The sequence below is a fragment of the Hyperolius riggenbachi genome, chromosome 10, assembly GCF_040937935.1.
Source record: "Hyperolius riggenbachi isolate aHypRig1 chromosome 10, aHypRig1.pri, whole genome shotgun sequence".
Taxonomy (NCBI): Eukaryota; Metazoa; Chordata; class Amphibia; order Anura; family Hyperoliidae; genus Hyperolius; species Hyperolius riggenbachi.
In genome coordinates, this window is record NC_090655.1 from 229,872,700 (window position 1) to 229,895,466 (window position 22,767).

General features: G+C 45.5%; 1 protein-coding gene across 1 annotated transcript; it reads left to right on the forward strand.

Annotated features, from left to right (window-relative positions):
* Positions 1 to 465: 465 nt before the first annotated feature.
* On the forward strand, positions 466 to 22,767 carry LOC137534724 (zinc finger protein 605-like). The gene is made up of 8 exons (XM_068256341.1): positions 466 to 486; positions 5,783 to 5,902; positions 7,461 to 7,631; positions 7,760 to 7,838; positions 8,946 to 9,010; positions 9,674 to 9,890; positions 15,044 to 15,892; positions 21,730 to 22,767. The coding sequence occupies exons 2-8, from the start codon at positions 5,807 to 5,809 to the stop codon at positions 22,665 to 22,667; spliced, it is 2,415 nt and encodes an 804-aa protein (XP_068112442.1). The 5' UTR covers positions 466 to 486; positions 5,783 to 5,806; the 3' UTR covers positions 22,668 to 22,767.

A 22,767-nucleotide genomic window follows, 5' to 3' on the forward strand; every position in this document is an offset into this window, starting at 1 on the left:
ACAGACAGCCCCAAATCTCTTTCAGCACTCACAGGCAAACCCAAATATCTACCAGCACTCAAAGACAGCCCCAATCTCTTCCATTACTCACACACAGCCTCCAATCTCTTCCATTACTCACACACAGCCTCCAATCTCTTCCATTACTCACACACAGCCCCCAATCTCTTCCATTACTCACACACAGCCCCCAATCTCTTCCACCGCTCAACGCAGCACCTAAACTCTTTCAGAACTCACAGGCAGACCCCAATCTCTTCCATTACTCACAGACAGCCCTGCCCCAACGACTTTCAGCAGTCACAGGCAGCCCTCATTCTCTGCTACTAGCGACAGTGCAGCATCCAAACATTGTCAGCTGTCAATGTCAAACTGTCCACAAGATGGCGATCTCGCCTTTACCATGTGGAACGCAAAGGAAGAACTGATAGGCGCACACAGAATTTATGGTAGGTTAAAGGTGAAGTAAGAGGAAGCAGAACGGAGGTAATAAACATGCACAGCAGTCTATATATAATCATGAATGATATAATGCATCAGTTATTTTAGTAGAACAGATGTATAGTAAAAACGCTGTACATAGATCAACGATCTATTCCCATCACTCTCTCTCTCTGCACCAGAGGAGCTTACACTCGAATGTCCTCACCGCAGTGACCCTCTACACCTATTATGTAGTCCTGACATATTCCATAGTGCTATACAGAGATCACTGATCCATTCTTGTCAGTCTCTGCACCCAGAGGCGTAGCTAGGGTTTTCAGCACCCGGGGACAAAGACCATTTTTGCCCCCCCCCCCCCCCCCCCCTGGAGATGCCTGGGCAATGCAATGTAGGTATTTTGGACAATATAGGTTAAGGATAAGGATAATGGGGATAGGGATACAATTAAGGGAAAACATTACGTCTGGAACACATGATGCTACTTCCCGTCAGATCGACAGGTCAAATCAATAATTTCCGGTATGTCCGACCTGTTCCCGATGAAGAACAAGATTTTATGAAGTAGTGATCCTAAAATCAATCAGGTGTAGATTGGAAATGATGAAAATTATTGTTCTGACCCATTGATCTGACAGGAAATAGCGTTCTGTGTACCAGCCTTTAGGTTAGTTAAGGCAGCCTTACATCTAGCGATGATGGGCAGATTCAACCAAGAGACAAATCTCTGTAATTGAATCTGATAAGAGAGAGATCTGTTGGCTGCCCATACACCACAGGCTGATTCACTATCAATTTCATGCTAAAGTGCGCCGCATCTGCCATAGTGTATAAATGTGCATGTACATGTGTGCATTTATACATTACCAGCTCTGTATCGCCGTGCCCATCCGTCTTCCAAATCCGCCGCTCTTCCATTAGCACTATACACGCCACTGGTGTGGCTCGGGTGTGACTTCACACACGTGCCGCATGCTATGCGCCAGTGGCATGTATGGGGCTAATAGAAGAGTGGTGGATTTGAAAGACGGACAGGCACCGCAACACAGGACAGGTAATGTATAAATGCATACATGTACATGCACATTTATACACTTGGGGAACAGCACCAGGGGTTATCAGAAGTAGGAGAGGGGGATGTTAGAGATACTAATAGATCAGGATATTGGGTATTGACAAGACCTTTTGGCCGTTTAGGGTAAGGCTAGGAATTAGACAATAGGATTATGTGAAAAAATATACAGAAAAGTATCAGGTTAGGGTTAATTATCACAAGATTAGGGTGATTAAATTGACTATGGAAGGTCAGTGACATGACTATGGACTCTGTAAAGTACTGCAGAAGATGTCAGTGCTATATATTATTATTATTTATTGTATTTATAAAGCGCCAGCATATAACGCAGCGCTGAACATTGATTTAGGTTACAGACAATATTTAGGGTGACATACAGCAATATGACAATACAGGAATACAAGAAAAACAGATCACACAGCACAGTATGAGGTAATGCTTAGTCAGTCACTAGATGAGAGCATGGAGATTAGGCAAGTTAGGTTCACTCAAGTGCATAATGATAATAATAAAAATATGGTAGGACATTAGGCTGACTATGGTAGAATTAGATTGTGAGCTCCTCTGAGGACAGTCAGTGACATGACTATGTACTCTGTAATGTGCTGCAGAAGATGTCAGTGCTATATAAATACATCATAATAATAATATGGTAGGACATTAGACTAGGACTATGGTAGGGATTAGATTGTGAGCTCCTCTGGAGGACAGTCAGTGACATGACTATGTACTCTGTAACATACTATGGAGGACATCAGCATAATATAAATTCTTTATAATAATTAGGGTGACACATTAATGGGCTGCTGCAGAAAGAGAAAAAGTGCTGGTGCTCCAAACAGCTGTGTGAACCACTGTGCTCAGAATGCAACAACAAAGGAACTAACTTAAAGGGGTTCTCTGGGGGGAGTTTGGAAATAAAATCTGACACTTACCTGGGGCTTCTACTGGCCCCCTGTAGCTGTCATGCCCCGCGTCTTCCTCCTATGATCACCCGTCCCCTGCCGGGAATAAGTCTAATAAGACTAATTATTTCTCTAATAAGACTAATTATTAGTCTAATAAGATGAATAATGAGCGCTCTCGCACGCGTCATCGGGAGCTTATTGCACAGGCGCAGTACGAAGTTTTCTTGTACTGCGCCTGCGCAGTAAGCTTCCGATGACACGAGCGGAAGCAAGCACGTGCGCAGCCGCAGTGTGATGAGATGCCATGTTAGACCGAGGCCGGCAGCGGGGAACAGATGATCGTTGGAGGATGGCATGGGACATTACAGCTACAGGGGGCCGGTAGAAGCCCCAGGTAAGTGTCTGTTTTTACTTTCAAACCCCCCCCAGAGGATACCCAAAGTGACATGTGACATAGACATGTGTATGTACAGTGCCTAGCATGCAAATAACTATGCTGCGTTCCTTTTTTTTTCTTTCCCTGCCATAAAAGAGTTAAATATCAGGTATGTAAGTGGCTGACCCAGTCCTGACTCAGGCAGGAAGTGACTACAGTGTGACCCTCACTGATAAGATTTTCCCCTTTTTATCTCTTTCTTGCTCTCAGAAGCCATTTTCTGCTAGGAAAGTGTTTTATAGTTGGAATTTCTTATCAGTGAGGGTCACACTGTAGTCACTTGCTGTCTGAGTCAGGCACATACATACCTGATATTTAACTCTTTCAGGCAGAGAAAGAAAAAAAGGAACGCAGCATAGTTATTTGTGTTCTAGGCACTGTACATACACATGTCTATCTCATCATGTCACATCAGGTATCCTGTAAGGTGCCCATACATCAGAAGATGTATGGGCAGATCGACCAAGAGACAGATCTCTCTCTGATCGAATCTGCTGCCTGCCCATACACCACAGGTAAATTCCTGATAGATTTCAGCATAAATCTTTCGGGAATCAGCCTTGTGATGCTGCATCCACCATCTCACTGCCTCCACGCTGTCCCCCTAATGTAAAATGCCCTCCCAGTGCCCGGAGCAGTATATTTTACTTGTCCATCGCTGGTTTTGGCTTTGTCTACACACATGCGCCCCATGTGATTGCCGGCATATACTTGGACACGTGTGTGGCGTCACCCACGTAATGTCTGGCAACCAGATGGGGCACCTGTATGTAGACAGAGCCCACAGCCAGTGACAGTCAAGTAAAATATACTGCACCAGGGGGAACATTTTACATTAGGGAGGTCAGCACATTCCGTCGCGTTCGTCCTGATATTGTACGCCGTTATTGCCATGTACCCGATCAAGCAAGTTTACATGTAACCAGTTTCCAGAATCCCGAAATTGGTTGCATTGTCAATCAAGCATGCTCTTAGCGGTACAAATTTTTATCCAATGAGGTTGTAATGATCTAATCGGATGGTCGATTTGCCGCAAAGTCGCCTGATGCATGGTCACCTTTACATGAACCCAGGTGAATAGTTTTTAGAGTGTGTGTGAGAATTTAAAGGGAGATGACTGGGGGAGGAGAAGAGCTGCCTGATAAGAGAGACAGGGCCGCATGAATATAGGAGAACTGATAGAAGCCAGCCAGCTGCAGTGTAAACCTATATACAATTGTATGGGCAGAAAGTCATCTGCAGCACTGTATATAATATAACACAGGGATATAGCAGACCTTTGCACAATATTAAGTACAAGTAAGAAAACATACTCCAGACCATTATCACTGAAATCATACTCCATTAACATTGCTCTGCAATCATTCAATTATAGCCTCCCCCGCTGGTCACTCGCTCTCCACAGTAGCTCAGGATCAGGCAGCTAAAGTAAATTAAATGCCAGCAGACTTTTCACACGCTAGTTCTCTACCTCCTCCATTCTGACAGCAGCATCTCCTCCACTCATTAGCTAGAAGCCAGCCATCTCCTTTCTTCCTGCTTGGCTTGAATTACCCGGTCTGTTTGGCTCAGCCCCGCCCCTCGCTCAGTGTCACAGAGGAGAGAAGAGGAGGCAGGAGAAACTGGAGAACAGCGCAGCAGCAAGCTGAATACTGAGAAACAACTGCTGCCGTTCTCCAGTCGCCCAACACTGGCAAAGCGCCCCCCCCCAGATGCTGTGGGGGGGGGGGGACAGATGTACCCCTCTGACCCCCCCTCCCTACGCCCCTGCACCAGAGGAGCTTACACTTTAATGTCCTCCACTGTGACACACTATTATTATACACCTATTCATATTCTATAGCGCTGTACAGAGATCACTGATCCATTCCTGTCAGTCTCTGCACCAGAGGAGCTTACACTCTGTTGTCCTCAACAAAGTAACACGCTATTATACATTTACTTATATAGCTCTCACATACAGAGCTGGATTAAGCTATTATGGGGCAATAGGCAAGTTAGTAGATTTTAGGCTTTTTGGTAAGCTGAAGTGGAGAGAGGTCAGAGCAGGTGACTGGTCAGCCCCTTGACATCCACTTGGCCCCTGTGAACTGCCTTCTTTGCCTGATGGATGATCCTGCTCTTATCCCACAGTGCTGTATAGAGATCACTGATCCAATCTCTTTAGAGCTAACACTTTCACTTTCCAAGAATGGCTGTGTGTGTTGTGTCCAGCTAATTGGAGAGAAGGGCAGTGTTGCCTGTGTGGTATTCATGGATATTACCATGCATTACTTCCTATAGGAGAGGCATTCATTCAGCTCATGTAACTATCCCTTTGACATGGGAGACCAGGGTTCGAATCCTGGCTAGGGTCAGTACCTATTCAGTAAGGAGTTCAAGGCAAGACTCCCCTAACACTGCAGGGTGGCCTCTTGAGCTCACCCTTAGTGGCTGCAGCCTCTTGAACGCTTTGAGTCCGACAGGAGAAAAGCACGGTTCTTTTCCGTTAGCCGGGCGCAACCACTAGGTGGCGCTAAAACTGAGTTAGCCGGGCGCAACTTAGCCAAGTAATGTAGAATGTAATCTCCCTCCCCAGCGATCGCTGGCAGCAGAGTTTCATCTTTCCCTACTATCCATGGCGGCCTGGAGGGGGAATAGTAATTAACGCCGCTTGGATTTTGCAGGCCGAGGGGGATTACATTCTACATTACTTAGCGCCACCTAGTGTTTGCGCCCGACTAACGGAATAGTACCAAAAGCACTATACAAATGTTCAGATTATTTATCTAGGAGAAATAATAATATGACTGGAGTGCCCTGGAACATCATACCCTGTGATAAGCCGTGCACACCAAGCTGAGTGCACTACACATGTAACGCATTCTTATACTAATAAAGTTTAAGGTTCTACAGATAATTCTGTTTATCCTTCTTCCACAGAGAGGAGCGTCCTGTATAGGTCACATGACTCCCTCAATAAGGATGAACCAAGACTGGAATCACATGACTGGGAGAATAATGAGTCTCATTCTAGACGTCATCTACCTGTTGACTGGAGAGGTAAGAAGGATTTTGGGAAGGTCAGAGGGTCACATGACATAACTTTTGTCTCTTTTTATTGGACACAGTCCTGATTAGTGAGATGAGGCAGATTCAGTGAGGGTCACATGACATCACTCTTATCTCTATTAATAAAACACAAATCTGACTGGAGAGGGGAGGTGGATTCTGGGAGTGCATGCAGTGACAATGGCCTCGATTCATAAAGCATTACCTCATGCGGTAATGCTGAAAACAGCAGACTTTACCGACCACTTAGCAAAATGTCAATTCATAAAGGCTGTTACCGCATGAAAAGCTGACATTACCGACCAGGGAGATAAATGACCGACTTGGCTGCAGTTACCGACAACACATGTCAGTAAATTGTCAGCAAATGTCAATTCATAAAGCCTTCAAGAAGCGGTAAGCCTAGCGGTAGTTACCGACACCTCTAGTGAGGCGATAACAAGTTACCGACAGCTCTGACAGCTCTGATGAATGCAAAAGTGCAGAGAGACGAAGTCTGTTTGAGTCATCAGTGGAGAGAGCCAGAGAGCCCTCTGTGTGAATAATTTCTGCAGGCAGGGAAAGACTGTGTGACTCATCTGTCTGAGTCATCAGTGGAGTGAGCCGTCTGTGTGAATCATTTCTGCAGGCAGGGAAAGACTGTGTGACTCATCTGTCTGAGTCATCAGTGGAGAGAGCCAGAGAGAGCCATCTGTGTGATTCATTTCTGCAGGGCAAAGAGAGAATCGAGACACTGCTCTACTCTACCGCTCAATGGGCTGCGGTAATTTACCGACCTCCAAGGGCAGCTGGGGAAATCTTTATGAATTAGCACACAGACCGGGAAAATACCGAGTGCGGTATTTTCCCGACAAGATTTTTTTATCGCACTGCTGTTTATGAATCGAGGCCAAAATGCTTTGAAACACAGTGTTTCTTTGCTTTTTGCTACTGTGTGCAATAAAATTAATTACATCAGTCCTTATCTGCCTGCAACTTCTGCAGTCGTCAGACCCTGCGTAATAAAAGCGTAATGTAAAACGAAGAGGTAAAAATTTTTTAAATTAATGAGTCACATTGGGGTTGATTTGTCACCTTCCACCTGAATGACAGGAGCGCAAGCTCAGCGCATGCTTGCTGCGGTAGTGCAGTATAGCGAGCGCTGTTCTCTCCTTCTGACTAACAGCCGCTCTGAGCCCCAGCGGGTCCACTGGCTGTAATGGATGTGATCCCAATGCTTTGATTGGCCTAGCAGGCGGTCTTTCAAGTGACAGGCAATCTATTGGGCCAATCAAAGTGGGGGTTCGCATCCATTAAAGCTACTGGACCCGCCGGGGCTCAGGGCGGGTTCAGTGGAGCGGCCGTCAGAAGGAGGAGCGAGCGTAAGTTACCAGCGCACGCTATGCTGCACTACCGCAGCATAGCATGCGCTGAGCTCGCGCTCCTGTCACTAAGCTGAGCTGCTTTAGCAGCGCAGCTTAATGAATAAACCACATTGTTAGCATGCATTTTTAATGTGCTTTTGAGATGCCCTGGGGGCTAAAAATGCTGCTTGGTTCCCTTTAAACAGGATTGCGAAGTAGTGAAGAAGTCATCTGGTAAACTGTTGACCACTAGCAGCTGTCTCTATGGCTCATCCCCTATCACAAGGCTTCCACCTCACTCCCTGACACCTGAGAGACGCGATAAGAAGAAGATTCTGGAAGTTATCAACAAAATGCTTGAGCTGCTGACAGGAGAGGTGAGCAGTGCTGGGGATTATGGGACATTATTCAGCAAGAGCAATGGTTGTGTCTTGATGTTGACTGTATCATTGTGTGTGTCAGGATCCTAAAGTGATAGGAAATCACTCACTATCTCTCCATGCAGGAGTGTCAGTATCCAGAAGGACACAAGAACCTCTACAGGGATGTCATGATGGAAAATCCACCGCCACTCAAATCACCAGGTAAGAGGAGACTTTTGTTTCTTAAGAGAGCAGCACGGAGGGTCTACCTAGATCCTTCCATCATCTGATAATCACATAGAGACAAAGGGGTAGATTCCTTAACCCTTTCGGGACCGGCTGCTTAACCCCTCTTAAGGACCAGGCATTTTACATGTAGGGGGGTGCGTTTGGGGGGGTCAGGCAGTCGGATCCTTGCTGGGGCTTGCTGGGCATGGTGCCCCCCCTCCCCGTTTCCAGATGTTCCCCCTGTAGCCAGCAGCATTTACTCACCTCACAGGCTCCAGTGATGAGCCGCTGTGGACCCCTCCACTCGGGCCAGCATCCCCTTTCATACTGACGCTAAGTTCCGGGATGCGGCTTGATGACATCATCAAGCCAGGACCCGGCACTTACGTCAGAGCAAGCGGGGATGCCGACCAGAGCGGAGGGGAGCACCGATCACAGGGGGAACAGGAGCAGGAAGGTGAGTGGATCCTCTTCTTTCCTCCCTACTGCCACAGCTCTTACGATTGATCACTATGATCCACCGGCGATCATAGTGATCACGTGATCAGAAGACATACGCGATGGCTCCTGATCACTGAGGGGAGATGTCAGCTGTCATATGACAGCTTAATCTCCCCTCTCGGGTGCGCACGATGGCGGCGGTACGCTTCATTTTCGCGGGCATTGAATCTATGTCCAGTCAGAGCGGCAGCACCACCTGCTAGCCATAGATTCAAATTACGTCGGACCTCAAAAGGTTAAAGACAATGCACTCAAGCAGCATGGGTTAAACCAGCAGGTTCACGCTACTCGCGGTCCTGGCAGCTACGTGCGCACCTTTGAAGTGCCACGCGATATGATGTAGCGCGACCACAATGATTTACTAGAGCGGCCGTTATTACATTAATTAACGTAGTAATGGCCACACTGGTAAAGTAATGCGGTCACAGTGCATCATATAGCGCAGCACTTTAAAGGAGCACATGCAGCTTAAGAGCACACGCTACGCTGCCAGGACCGTGTGTAGCATGCACTTGCTGGTTTAACCTGTGCTGCTTGAGCGTGTTATCTATAATAAATCTACCTCAATGTATTCATTCAGTGTGTATGTGTTTCCTATAGATGGATTCAGTAACAGAAATGGGAATTCTATGCAGGAATATCACATCGTCTCCCACCGTTATCAAGTAAGTGCAATCAGTGTCCTAGAGCTGTAAAGTGACTCTAAGCTCAAAAGATTATGGGGTTGATTCACTAAGCTGCGCTTGTACAGCAGTGCAGCTTAATGACAGCAGAAAGTGTTACAATCCCCTGCACATGCTATACAGCTATAGCATGCGCAGTTAAATTTTGCTTGGCTCAAATAGTTTAAACAGCACTTTTTTATACTTAATGAGCGCTCCACTGAACCTGCCCGGAGCCCAGCAGGTCCAGTAGCTTTAAAGTACGATATTCCTGTACTTTGATTGGCCCAATCGCCTGACTGTCAAGTGACAGGTAGCCTACAGGTTGATTGGCCCAATAGCCTGACTGTCAAGCAGCCTACAGGGCCAATCAATGTGCAGGAATATCGTACTTTGAACCTACTGGACCCGCCGGGCTCCGGGCAGGTTCAGTGGAACGCTCGTTTAGTATAACAAAGCACTCTTTCAACTATTTGAGCCAAGCATAATTTAACTGCACATGTTATGGCTGCATAGCGTATGCAGGGAATTATGCCACTCTCTGCTGTCATTAAGCTGCACTGCTGTAGCAGCGCAGCTTAGTGAATCAACCTCTATATATTTTATGGTCTCATTTAGAGCTAATGCATTCAATATCTTATTTTCTCCTGTCATTTTGTGGGATAGAATGAAGAACAAAGTGACATTAAAGTTAAAATTAAAGAGGAAGAAGAGGAGACGCATGTGATAAGTGATCAGCAGTCTATAGAGGAGGGTGATATGATGGGTATAATTAAAGTGGAAGAAGAAGAGACATTTGTGAAGGATGATCAGCAGTCTACAGAGGAGGGTGGCATGATTGAGACAATTAAAGGAGAAGAATGTCCTGTAGATATTAATGAAGGTATGTAATAAATAGGTTAACATTTTTATGTTACTTCTATAGTGCTTAGTTAAAGAGACTCTGAAGCAAACAAAAATTGCTATTTTTACCTTGTCGTTCGCTTCAGTAGTCTCAGTAGAGGTAAACCGCCGCATCCCCGAGCCAAAATGAGGACTTTCTACCCCTCAAATCCCGGGGCAAAATCCCACGACTTTCTTGGTCGTGAATTTTGCTGCCTGGGGAGGCAGAGCTTTGAGCTGTAGCTCTGCCTCTACTGACGTCAATCGCCGTGCGGATCTCCGCCTCTCCCTGGCCCTTTCTGTGAAGGAAGACTGAGAGGAGCGGGGAGAGGCGGAGCTCCACGGCGATTGACATCAGTGGAGGCAGAGCTATAGCAGAAAGCTATGCCTCTTTCATGAAGCACTGGCCGGATTGTCCCCCGGGGATTTGGGGGGTCTAAAGCCCTCGTTTTGGCTCGGGGATGCGGAGGTTTTCCTCTACTGAGAGTACTGAAGCCAACTACGAGGTAAAAATAGCAATTTTTGTTCGCTTCAGTCTCTCTTTAAAGAAAGGAAAACCGAAGCTAAGAAAATGATAAAAAAAAAACTTAAAGAGAGAAGCTTCTGGATCCTCCTGAGGCTTCTCACATCCTCCTTGACCCCACCGCCACTGCCCGGGACTCTCTGAGAGTTTGCAGCTTTTCTCCGTTTGGTGAAAGAGTACGGCCATACTGTGCCTGTGCTAGGATGCTTAAAAACAAGAAGAGAATCGAGAGCCCAATATGGTGCAGTATTGTCAGGTAAAATGAAGAGTTCAATACAATTTTATGTGTATATACTCACAAACACGGGTTACCCATAGGCAACCACTTTAAATGCAGGTGGGGAGCATTAGAACCTGACCCCACTCAGGTTAAGAAGTTGCTCTCTGTAGATAGTAGATGGGGATGCACCCCTCCACCCAGGGTGGACTAGAAGATCAGCAAAAACTCGGTATACAGAGGTGAGTAAAATGTTTTAAAACCGCTTAAAAGCAGAGGGGGATGTTAGGGTGGACTTACCTCCCTCTTACAAAAAAAGAAAACTCACTTAAGTCTCGATAAAACAATGGCTAGCTCAATTCAAAGGCTCGTTCTGATCGCGTCATCAGAACGAGCCTTTGAATTGAGCTAGCCGTGCACAGGAGACAGGACTGTGATCCTCGCGGCCATGCAGTACGGAAGCCGGGTGCCCGATATTTTACATATGCACAAGGGGAGCGGAGATAGAGACATCTGAACACGAGGCAGAAGAGGCAGCACAGGAGATGGCATTACACAGGGCACAGATCCCGGCGGCCATATGGTATGTGATCCGGCTGCCTGAACTATTGTTACAATAGACACAGGGGATAGAGCTGCTACCCACTTGGCGCCAGGGAATGGGGACACAGGAGGGCACTTATGGGGCACAGAAGGGCACCTATGGGACACAGGAGGGCACCTATTAGACACTTATGGGACACAGGAGGGCACCTATGGGATACAGGAGGGCGCCTATGAGACACTTATGGGACACAGGAGGGCACCTATGGGACACTTATGGGACACAGGAGGGCACCTATGGGACACTGGAGGGCACCTATGGGACACTGGAGGGTAAATATAGGACACTGGAGGGCACCATTTGGGGGAGAACATGTATAAGACGCTCCTGGAATATGGGCGCACCAGGTTTAGTATACATATATTTTTACCTGGTTTTTGCCCTCTAAACCTGGGTGCGTCTTATATGGCGGAAAATATGGTACTGTACACCATATGAAAGGTCCATCTCTTTTCCTCAGTATTGCATCATAGTACCAACAAATGAGGAGATACTGTACACCATATGAAAGGCCCATCTCCATTCCTCAGTATAACATCATAGTACCAACAAATGAGGAGGATATACTGTACACCATATGAAAGGCCCATCTCCATTCCTCAGTATAACATCATAGTACCAACAAATGAGGAGAAGATACTGTACACCATATGGAAGGCCCATCTCCATTCCTCAGTATAACATCATAGTACCAACAAATGAGGAGGAGATACTGTACACCATATGGAAGGCCCATCTCCATTCCCCAGTATAACATCATAGCACCAACAAATGAGGAGGGGATACTGTACATCATATGAAAGGCCCATCTCCATTCCCCAGTATAACATCATAGTACCAACAAATGAGGAGGAGATACTGTACACCATATGGAAGGTCCATCTCCATTCCCCAGTATAACATCATAGTACCAACAAATGAGGAGAGAAGATACTGTACACCATATGAAAGGCCCATCTCCATTCCTCAGTATAACATCACAGTACCAACAAATGAGGAGGAGATACTGTACACCATATGGAAGGTCCATCTCCATTCCCCAGTATAACATCATAGTACCAACAAATGAGGAGATACTGTACATCATATGAAAGGCCCATCTCCATCCCTCAGTATAACATCATGTTCTACTGAAACCTACTGAATCTGTTCCCTGTGTGTTAAAACATTTAAAGTTGAAAGAAAATGGCGCTGATGGTTGTATACCTTAAAAAGCTGCGTGTTACAAAAGGTTCCTCCAACCTTCTACATCAAGTATTGCACAAATAATATATCTATAAACATGCGCTACACACCCCAATGGTTACAAATTTATGAACTTTTAATAGCAATTTAATAAAATGCAGAGTTGCATGCAATTTAAACATGATACCGTTCCTGCTTGTCTCTCATACACAAGCACACCCCATACACTCACAGAAGGGCCCTTCTGATCTATAATGCTGGGTTTTCTAGAAATGTAATAGTTTCCTTAGAGATATTGTTATTTTTGTATTTGTATTAGTCTTCCCACTGTTTCGGGGCCCATACACCTAACGATTTTCCCGCCAATATACGGCCGATTCGATCACAGTGATCGAATCGGCTGTGAAATCGCCGCGCACACCGCTGACAGAACAACAGAATCGTTCCCATCGATTCCCGTCGATCCGTCCGTGCGGAAGATTTTTCTCGATCGCCGGTGGGTCGGGAGTGCGTCGCTAGTGGCATTCGAATGCCCGACGACCGACGCAATACAGCGGGTATACATTACCTGTTCCGGTCGGCGTGAGTCGTCTGGTCTCTGCTGTCTTCTTCTCCGCTCTGGTCTGGTCTGGTCTCCAGCATGCTTCACTTCTTCCTGCCCAGCAGGAAGTTTAAACAGTAGAGGGCGCTCTACTGTTTAAACTTCCTGCCGGGCAGGAAGAAGTGAAGCATGCCGGAGACCAGACCAGAGCGGAGAAGAAGACAGCAGAGACCTGGGGAGTCGCGCTGGCGGAGCAGGTAATGTATGCGGGGCGGGGAGCGGCGGCAGCACCGCCACCACAGATTGTGAACGGTTTCAGGCTGAAATCGGTTCACAATCTGTTTGCAGTAAGGCAGCCATACGATCCCTCTCTGATCAGATTCGATCAGAGAGGGATCTATCTGTTGGTCGATCTGATGGCAAATCGACCAGTGTATGGCCACCTTCAGGGTTTGGCTAATAAAAAATCCCCTGCTGTTATGCAAGTTCTCTGTAATTAATTCAATCAAGCTTGCTTCCACATAGAGATCTTGATGTTAATATCACCATCGAACTCACAGTTAGTATGATCATCTCAAGATACTAGAGGACTTTCCAATTCCAGTCTCTTGTTATAAAAAACCAAACACTCACTGCTAGATCTTTGTAATATAATCTGTATGTGGAGCAAGCTTGATTGAATTAATTACAGAGAACTTGCATAACAGCAGGGGATTTTCTATTAGCCAAACCCTAACAGTGGGAAGACTAATACAAATACAAAAACGACAATATCTCTAAGGAAACTATTACATTTCTAGAAAACCCAGCATTATAGATCAGAAGGGCCCTTCTGTGAGTGTATAGGGGGTTTGCTTGTGTGTGAGAGACAAGCAGAAACGGTATCATGTTTAATTTGCATGCAACTCTGCATTTTTACTAAATTGCTTTTGTGAGTGTATGAGGTGTGCTTGAGTGTGAGAGACAAGCAGGAACGGTGTCTTGCATGCAACTCTGCATTTTATTAAATTGCTATTAAAAGTTCATAAATTTGTAACCATTGGGTTGTGTAGCGCATGTTTATAGATATATTATTTGTTAAAACATTTACTTTAAATGCAGAGAGAAGTAAAAGTTTGTACTGCACTGCTAATCTCTGTTAATTGCCAAATGTAATCATTCGCGGCGGGATTACCTCTCCGCCTAGTCTCTTCACTCATCATTCCCTCCCTTCTCTTGTGAATAGATACATTACCATGGTGACAGCTGAGTCACTTCAGTAGAGAGCGTGGGGGAAGCAGAGTGAAGAGAAAAGGCAGAAAGCTTTCTCTTTGCTGGCAAGGGTTACATATAAGGATTAGTAGAGCAATATAAATGTGTACTGCTCTGCATTGAAATGTACCTTAGAGTGGGTACTTACATTTTAGTTTAGGGAGTTTAATCCCTTTTTAATGATTGAAGTGAAGACAATGGTTCATATTTATCTTTCAGCAGAACAGTTTTATTTGTGTATGTCTTCACTTACATTTAAAGGGACCCTGAGCGGTTAAAAAAAAGAATAACTGGACTTACCTAGGGCTTCCTCCAGCCCACTGTAGCCCGTGAGGTCCCCTGGCATCTTCTTGGCCCCTTCCGTGGTCCCGCTGGCGGCTCTAGTAATGCGGCGACTTCGGGTGAAGTCACGTGTGCGCGCCCCTGCTGCGTGCCTGTTGAGTCATCATGCCAATCACTGTAAGAGTCCTACACATGCGCGGTGCAGTCTTTAGAGAACCGCGCATGCGCAGAACTCTTACTGAAACCAACATTATGGTGCGATGGGCACCCGAGGGGGTGCGCATGCACGACTTCACCCAAAATCGCCCTGCTACCAGAGCCACAACCGAGACCACGGAAGGTGCCAGGAGGATTACGGGGGACCTCACAGGATACAGTGGGCTGGAGGAAACCCCAAGTAAGTCCAGTTTTCTTTTTTTTTGTTACCACTCAGGGTCATGTTAACACTATGCAAGAGTTCTTTGAAGCCGTCAAGTGCTAGTTCACCATTTACTGCTTCTTAGTGCAGCATTTAAAAACAAATGTGCTGTTAATAAATTTTACCCCACCAGATGGCCAGGATGTGGAGAACACCTCGGAGGGACGTCTTATCTCACCTCCAGATTATACTGCAGAAGATAATGGCATCACACAATATTCTTCAGGAGGAAACCCCATTACTGGAAATACACATCACAGACTTTACCATGAGGAGAGAACACCGGATCCCTCTAATCCTGAAGAATCTTCTGACACATCACATCCTGTTACCTCAGATGTACATCCAAAATGTCTTAATGCAATTGGACACCCAGGTCTACTTAATCCTGAGGAATGTTTGGATAAATGTGATGCAGATAGATTAGACTCATGTAACTATGGGGAATCACATGACTTCGTCACCAATGGGCAAACATGTGCTGAGAAGTTTTTATGCCCTCAGTGTGGTGAATGTTTTACAACTATTTCATGTCTAGTTTTACATCAGAGGACACATGACGGGGAACAGTGTTTTTTGTGTTCAGATTGTGGGAAATATTTTACACGGAAAGATACTCTCGTCCTTCATAAGAGAAGACACACGGGCGACCGCCGTTTCTCATGTTCAGAATGTCCAAAATGGTTTTTTGGGAAAGGAGATCTCAACAGACACCAGAGAACTCACACAGGCGAGCGTCCATTCTCATGTTCAGAGTGTGGGAAGAGTTTTGCCCAAAAAGGAGACCTTCATAGACACAAGAGGCAACACACAGGCGAGCGTCCTTTTATATGTTCAGAGTGTGGAAAAGGGTTCACTGAAAAGGGTCACCTTAAAATACACCAGAGAACTCATGCCGGTGTGCGCCCTTTCTCCTGTTCCGAGTGTGGGAAATGCTTTGTACATTCACTTCACCTTCATGAACACCGGAAACATCACTCAGGTGAGTGCCTTCTGTAGAAAATATTTCAGGTGGAAGAAGACTCTACTTCTATATCACAAAGAGCACTTTCTCTGATCCTATTGACAGATGTCAGCTAAGACAGTCTGTCTATGGAAACAATGTGCGACTGACATGAGGAATTTCAAAAAAGTCAGTCGACCAAAAGGTGACGTTTCAGCTATAGGTGGAGTCTTGGGAGACATGTGACCTGTTGTGTTAGTTTGGTACAACTACTACTATTACACTGGCAGACTTTCTCTCGACCTGTCTGACAGATGGAACTCTCCCAGAACGATCTCTCATTGGAGCAGAATCTATTACTGTCACTCACTGGATATTGATTTTCAATCATTTATTGCCACACCACCAGGTGCCCCCTTCCTAATGCTGATCTCCCTGAGGTCCTATGCAGAGTATTACTGCAGCGGGGAGCTCTCATACCCACCTCTCCAGCTGCCTCACTTCCTCTCTGTTGCCATAATTTCCTTATGCATCATCATAGTACCAACAAATTAGGAGGAGGTATGGTACACTATATGAAAGGCCCATCTCCATTCTTCAGTATAACATCATAGCACCAACAAATGAGGAGGAGATACTGTACAACAAATGAACGGCCCATCTCCATTCCTCAGTATAACATCATAGTACCAACAGATGAGGAGGAGCTACTGTACACCATATGATAGGCCCATCTCCATTCCTCAATGTAACATCATAGCACCAACAAATGTGGAGGAGATACTGTACACCATATGAAAGGCCCATCTCCATTCCTCAGTATAACATCATAGTACCAACAAATGAGAAGGAGATCCTGTACACCATATGATAGGCCCATCTCCATTCCTCAGTATAACATCATAGTACCAACAAATGAGGAGTAGACGCTGTACACCATATGAAAGGCCCATCTCCATTCCCCAGTATAACATCATAGTACCAAAAAATGAGGAGGAGAGACTGTACACCATATGAAAGGTCCATCTCCATTCCTCAGTATAACATCATAGCACCAACAAATGAGGAGGAGGTACTGTACACCATATGAAAGGCCCATCTCCATTCCTCAGTATAACATCATAGTACCAACCAATGAGGAGGAGATACTGTACACCATATGAAAGGCCCATCTCCATTCCTCAGTATAACATCATAGTACCAACAAATGAGGAGAAGATACTGTACACCATATGAAAGGCCCATCTCCATTCCTCAGTATAACCCCATAGTACCAACAAATGAGGAGGAAATACTGTACACCATATGAAAGCATAGCTCCAACTGTCCCTTTTTCGGAGGGACAACAAATGAGGAGCAGATACTGTACACCATATGAAAGGCCCATCTCCATTCCTCAGTATAACATCATAGCACAAACAAATGAGGAGGAGATACTGTACACCATAGGAAAGGGCCATCTCCATTCCTCAGTATAACATCATAGAACCAACAAATGAGGAGGAGATACTGTATACCATATGAAAGGCCCATCTCCATTCCTCCCAAGTTTGATCAACATCAGTTTGCCTATAGATCAAATAGGTCCACAGAGGATGCGGTGGCTACTGTCCTCCATGTTGTACTGTCCCATCTAGAGCAGCGAGGGAGTTATGCACGATTGCTTTTTATTGATTTTAGTTCTGCTTTTAATACTATTATACCCCATAGACTGGTGACCAAATTGTCAGACATAGGGCTTCCATATTCAACTTGCCTCTGGATTAAGAACTTTTTGAGCGATCGTCCTCAGAGGGTTAGAGTGGGTACAAATTTTTCCTCATCTATCAGTCTCAGCACTGGCTCTCCTCAGGGCTGTGTGCTGAGCCCCCTGCTCTATACCCTCTACACTCATGATTGTGTTCCTGCCCACCATAGTAACACCATCGTTAAGTTTGCTGATGACACTACAGTGGTGGGGCTTATATCAGGGGGGGATGAGTCTGCCTATAGGGATGAGGTAGAAAGGCTGGAAATGTGGTGTAGAGACAATAATCTGCTCCTAAATGTAGCTAAAACCAAGGAGCTTGTAGTGGATTTTAGGAAGAAGGCAGATGACATTCAGCCACTTATTATAAATGGAAATATTGTAGAAAGGGTCACAGACTTTCGGTTTTTAGGAGTTACTATTAAGGAGGACCTGACTTGGGGGTCACATATTGCTGAAGTAGTGAAAAAGGCACAGAAGAGGCTATATTTTTTAAGGGTGCTTAGGAAGAATAATATTCCTGAGAAATTGTTGGTGTCTTTTTACCGCAGTACAGTGGAGAGTGTCCTAGTCTACTGTCTCTGTGCGTGGTTTTCAAGCTGCACAGTAGCACAGAAAAAGCAGCTTCTTAGGGTACCGTATTTTTCGGACTATAAGACGCTCCGGACCATAAGACGCACCCAGGTTTAGAGGGCAAAAACCAGGGGAAAAAAAAATATAGCAAACCTGGTGTGTCTATGGTCCAGGAGCATCTTGTGGATGTTCTCACAGCAATTATTATAGCCCTCCTGTACTTTGTGTGTCTCCCTGTGTCCTCCTATGCCCCTTGTGTCTTCCTGTGTCCCTATCTGTCCCCCTGTATCCTACTCTGTTTGTGCCCCTGTATCCTATGTTTGTCCCCCTATGTGCTATGCTTGTTCCTCTGTTTGTCCCTGTGTGCTATGCTTGTCCTGTTGTGCCCATGGCTTGTCTGTGTCCTCTGTTTGTCCCCCTGTGTGCTATGTTTGCCCTGTTGTGACCTCAGCTTGTCAACCTGTTTCCTCTGCTTGTCCCTCTGTGTCCTCAGCTTGTCCCCCTATGTGCTAGGCTTGTCCTTTTTGTGTAATCTGTGTGTCCCTAGCTTGTCCTGTTGTGTCCTCAGCTATCCCCCCCCCCCCCCGGGGGCATTGCCCGAGTGTTATGTAGTTATTGGCAGCCATGTGTCACCGCCCCCCGCATTGTAATTAGCTACATCAGTATAATCTGATTGGCCCCCGTTGTGTAGTTAGCCGCTGCCATGAATACCTGATTGTCCCCGGGCCTGCAGTGTAATTCGCCGCATCAGCATAATCCAATGCGCCCCGCTGTGTAATTAGCAGCCATATCTCACCCGATCTCGGGAAGTCCACGCTGCTTAGAGACCCCCGCTGTGTAGTTAGCCGCTGCCATGGATAACCTGATTGTCCCCGGGCAGGCAGTGTAATTCGCCGCATCAGCGTAATCCAATGCGCCCCGCTGTGTAATTAGCAGCCATATCTCACCCCATCTCGGGAAGTCCGCGCTGCTTAGAGACCTCTCATATACGTCATTCTTTCCTCTAGTGCCGGCCACCTGTAATGACGCAACATGAAAAGCCGGCACTAGGGGAAAGAATGACGTATATGAGAGGTCTCTAAGCAGCGCGGACTTCCCGAGATGGGGTGAGATATGGCTGCTAATTACACAGCGGGGCGCATTGGATTACGCTGATGCGGCGAATTACACTGCCTGCCCGGGGACAATCAGGTTATCCATGGCAGCGGCTAACTACACAGCGGGGGTCTCTAAGCAGCGTGGACTTCCCGAGATCGGGTGAGATATGGCTGCTAATTACACAGCGGGGCGCATTGGATTATGCTGATGCGGCGAATTACACTGCAGGCCCGGGGACAATCAGGTATTCATGGCAGCGGCTAACTACACAGCGGGGGCCAATCAGATTATACTGATGTAGCTAATTACAATGCGGGGGGCGGTGACACATGGCTGCCGATAACTACATAACACCCGGGCAGTGGGATTAAACAAACCGGGACTCCCTGTATTCGGACTATAAGACGCAGTGACTTTTCCCCCCCACTTTTGGGGGAGAAAAAGTGCGTCTTATAGTCCGAAAAATACGGTAATTAAGGTTGCCCAGAGGATAGTTGGCTGTCCTCTCCTTCCATTAGAAGAATTATATACGTCTTATTGTTTCAGGAATATTAAGAAAATTTTAAGCGACGCCTCACATCCAGGACATGTGTTATTTGAACATCTGCCTTCTGGAAAACGTTTTAGACTTATAAAAACTAAGACAAATAGACTAAAGAACAGTTTTTATTCTTCAGCCATTTCTATGTTAAATGCTGCGGTTGTTACAATGACAATAAAGATTTTCTATTCTATTCTATTTCTATTCCATTCCTCAGTATAACATCATAGCACCAACAAATGAGGAGGATATACTGTACACCATATGAAAGGCCCATCTCCATTCCTCAGTATAACATCATAGTGCCAACAAATGAGGAGGAGATACTGTACACCATATGAAAGGCCCATCTCCATTCCTCAATATAACATCATAGTACCAACAAATGAGGAGGAGATACTGTACACCATATAAGAGGCCCATCTCCATTCCTCAGTATAACATCATGGCACCAACAAATGAGGAGGAGATACTGTACACTATATGAAAGGTCCATCTCCATTCCTCAGTATAACATCATAGTACTAACAAATGAGGAGGAGATACTGTACACCATATGAAAGGCCCATCTCCATTCCTCAGTATAACATCATAGCACCAACAAATGAGGAGGAGATACTGTACACCATATGACAGGCCCATCTCCATTCCTCAGTATAACATCATAGCACCAACAAATGAGGAGGAGATGCTGTACACCATATGAAAGGCCCATCTCTATTCCTCAGTATAACATCATAGCACCAACAAATGCGGAGATGATACTGTACACCATATGAAAGGCCCATCTCCATTCCTCTGTATAACATCATAGCACCAACAAATGAGGAGGAAATTCTGTACACCATATGAAAGGGCCATCTCCATTCCTCAGTATAACATCATAGCACCAACAAATGAGGAGGAGATACTGTACACCATATGAAAGGCCCATCTCCATTCCTCAGTATAACATCATAGCACCAACAAATGAGGAGGAGATACTGTGCCCCATATGAAAGGCCTGTCTCCACTCCTCAGTATAACATCATAGCACCAACAAATGCGGAGATGATACTGTACACCATATGAAAGGGCCATCTCCATTCCTCAGTATAACATCATAGCACCAACAAATGAGGAGGAGACACTGTACACCATATGAAAGGCCAGTCTCCACTCCTCAGTATAACATCATAGTACCAACAAATGAGGAGGAGATACTGTACACCATATGAAAGGTCCATCTACATTCCTCAGTATAACATCATAGCACCAACAAATGAGGAGGAGATACTGTACACCATATGAAAGGCCCATCTCCATTCCTCAGTATAACATCATAGTACCAACAAATGAGGAGGAGATACTGTACACCATATGAAAGGCCCATCTCCATTCCTCAGTATAACATCATAGCACCAACAAATGAGGAGGAGATACTGAACACCATATGAAAGGCCCATCTCCATTCCTCAGTATAACATCATAGTACCAACAAATGAGGAGGAGATACTGTACACCATATGAAAGGCCCACCTCCATTCCTCAGTATAACATCATAGCACCAACAAATGAGGAGGAGACACAGGTTCATATTTATCTCTCCATAACAGTTTTATTGGTGTATATCCCTACTTACATTTGACGACATGCTAGAGTTAATTGAAGCCACTGAGTGTTAGGCCAACATAGTTACATAGTTTGGTCAAAAAAGGCATCAGTCCAGCAAGTTCAACCAGGAAAAAAATAAATACATAAATACATTAGGTACAACCAGTGGCATAGCAATAGGGAATGCAGAGGTTGTGACCGCACCGGGCACCTGGACCAGAGGGGCCCATTAGAGACCCTCCTTAATCTATTTTATTTTGCTTTTAATTGGTGCTATGCTGGTAATTAACACCTGTATATGGTTATGTCTTCTCTCCCTAATAGATGGACAGGACGTGGGGAGCACCTCAGAGGGACACCTTATCTCACCTCTGGATGATAATGCAGAAGATAATGGCGTCACACAATATTCTCCAGGAGGAACCCCCATTACTGGAAATACACATCACAGACTTTACCATAAGGAGAGATCGCCAGATCCCTCTAATCCTGAGGAATCTTCTGACAGATCACATCCTGTTACGTTAGATATCCATTCAAAATTTGACAGTGCAGTTGGACAACTAGGTTCTCCTCATTCTGAAGAATGTTTGAATCCATTTAATGCATATAGATCAGACCCATGTAATTCTGGGGAATCACATGACTTCATCACTGATGGACAAAATGGTGATAAAATGTTTGTATGTCCTCAGTGTGGTAAATGTTTTACAACTGTTTCATGTCTAGTTTTACATCAGAGGACACATGCCAAGGAAAAGCATTTTTTGTGTTCAGAGTGTGGGAAATATTTTAAACGTAAAGAAACGCTTGCTTTACATAAGAGAAGGCATACGGGCGAGCTCCCTTTTTCATGCTCAGAGTGTGAGAAATGTTTTGTTAAGAAAACGGATCTTGAGAGACACCAGAGAAGTCACACAGGCGAGCGTCCATTCTCATGTTCAGAGTGCGGGAAGAGTTACACCCAGAAAGGAGACCTTCAAAGACACCAGAGGCAACACACAGGTGAGCGTCCTTTTATATGTTTAGAGTGTGGGAAAAGGTTCACTGAAAAGGGTCACCTTAAAGTACACCAGAGAACTCACACCGGTGCGCGCCCTTTCCCCTGTACCGAGTGTGGGAAATGCTTTTCACATTCAGGACACCTTCTTGAACACCAGAAAAGTCACTCAGGTGAGTGCCCATTCTCTTGTTCGGTCTGTGGGAAATATTTTAAGAGGAAAGCTACTTTATTTCAGCATCACAAGGCGCACTTCAGCTGATCCTGTTGACAGATGTAGGCTTGGATGCACTATGCTGTCTATTGAAACATTTTGTGACTCAAGTCCTTTAACCAAAACACTTACCTTATCTTGTATCACT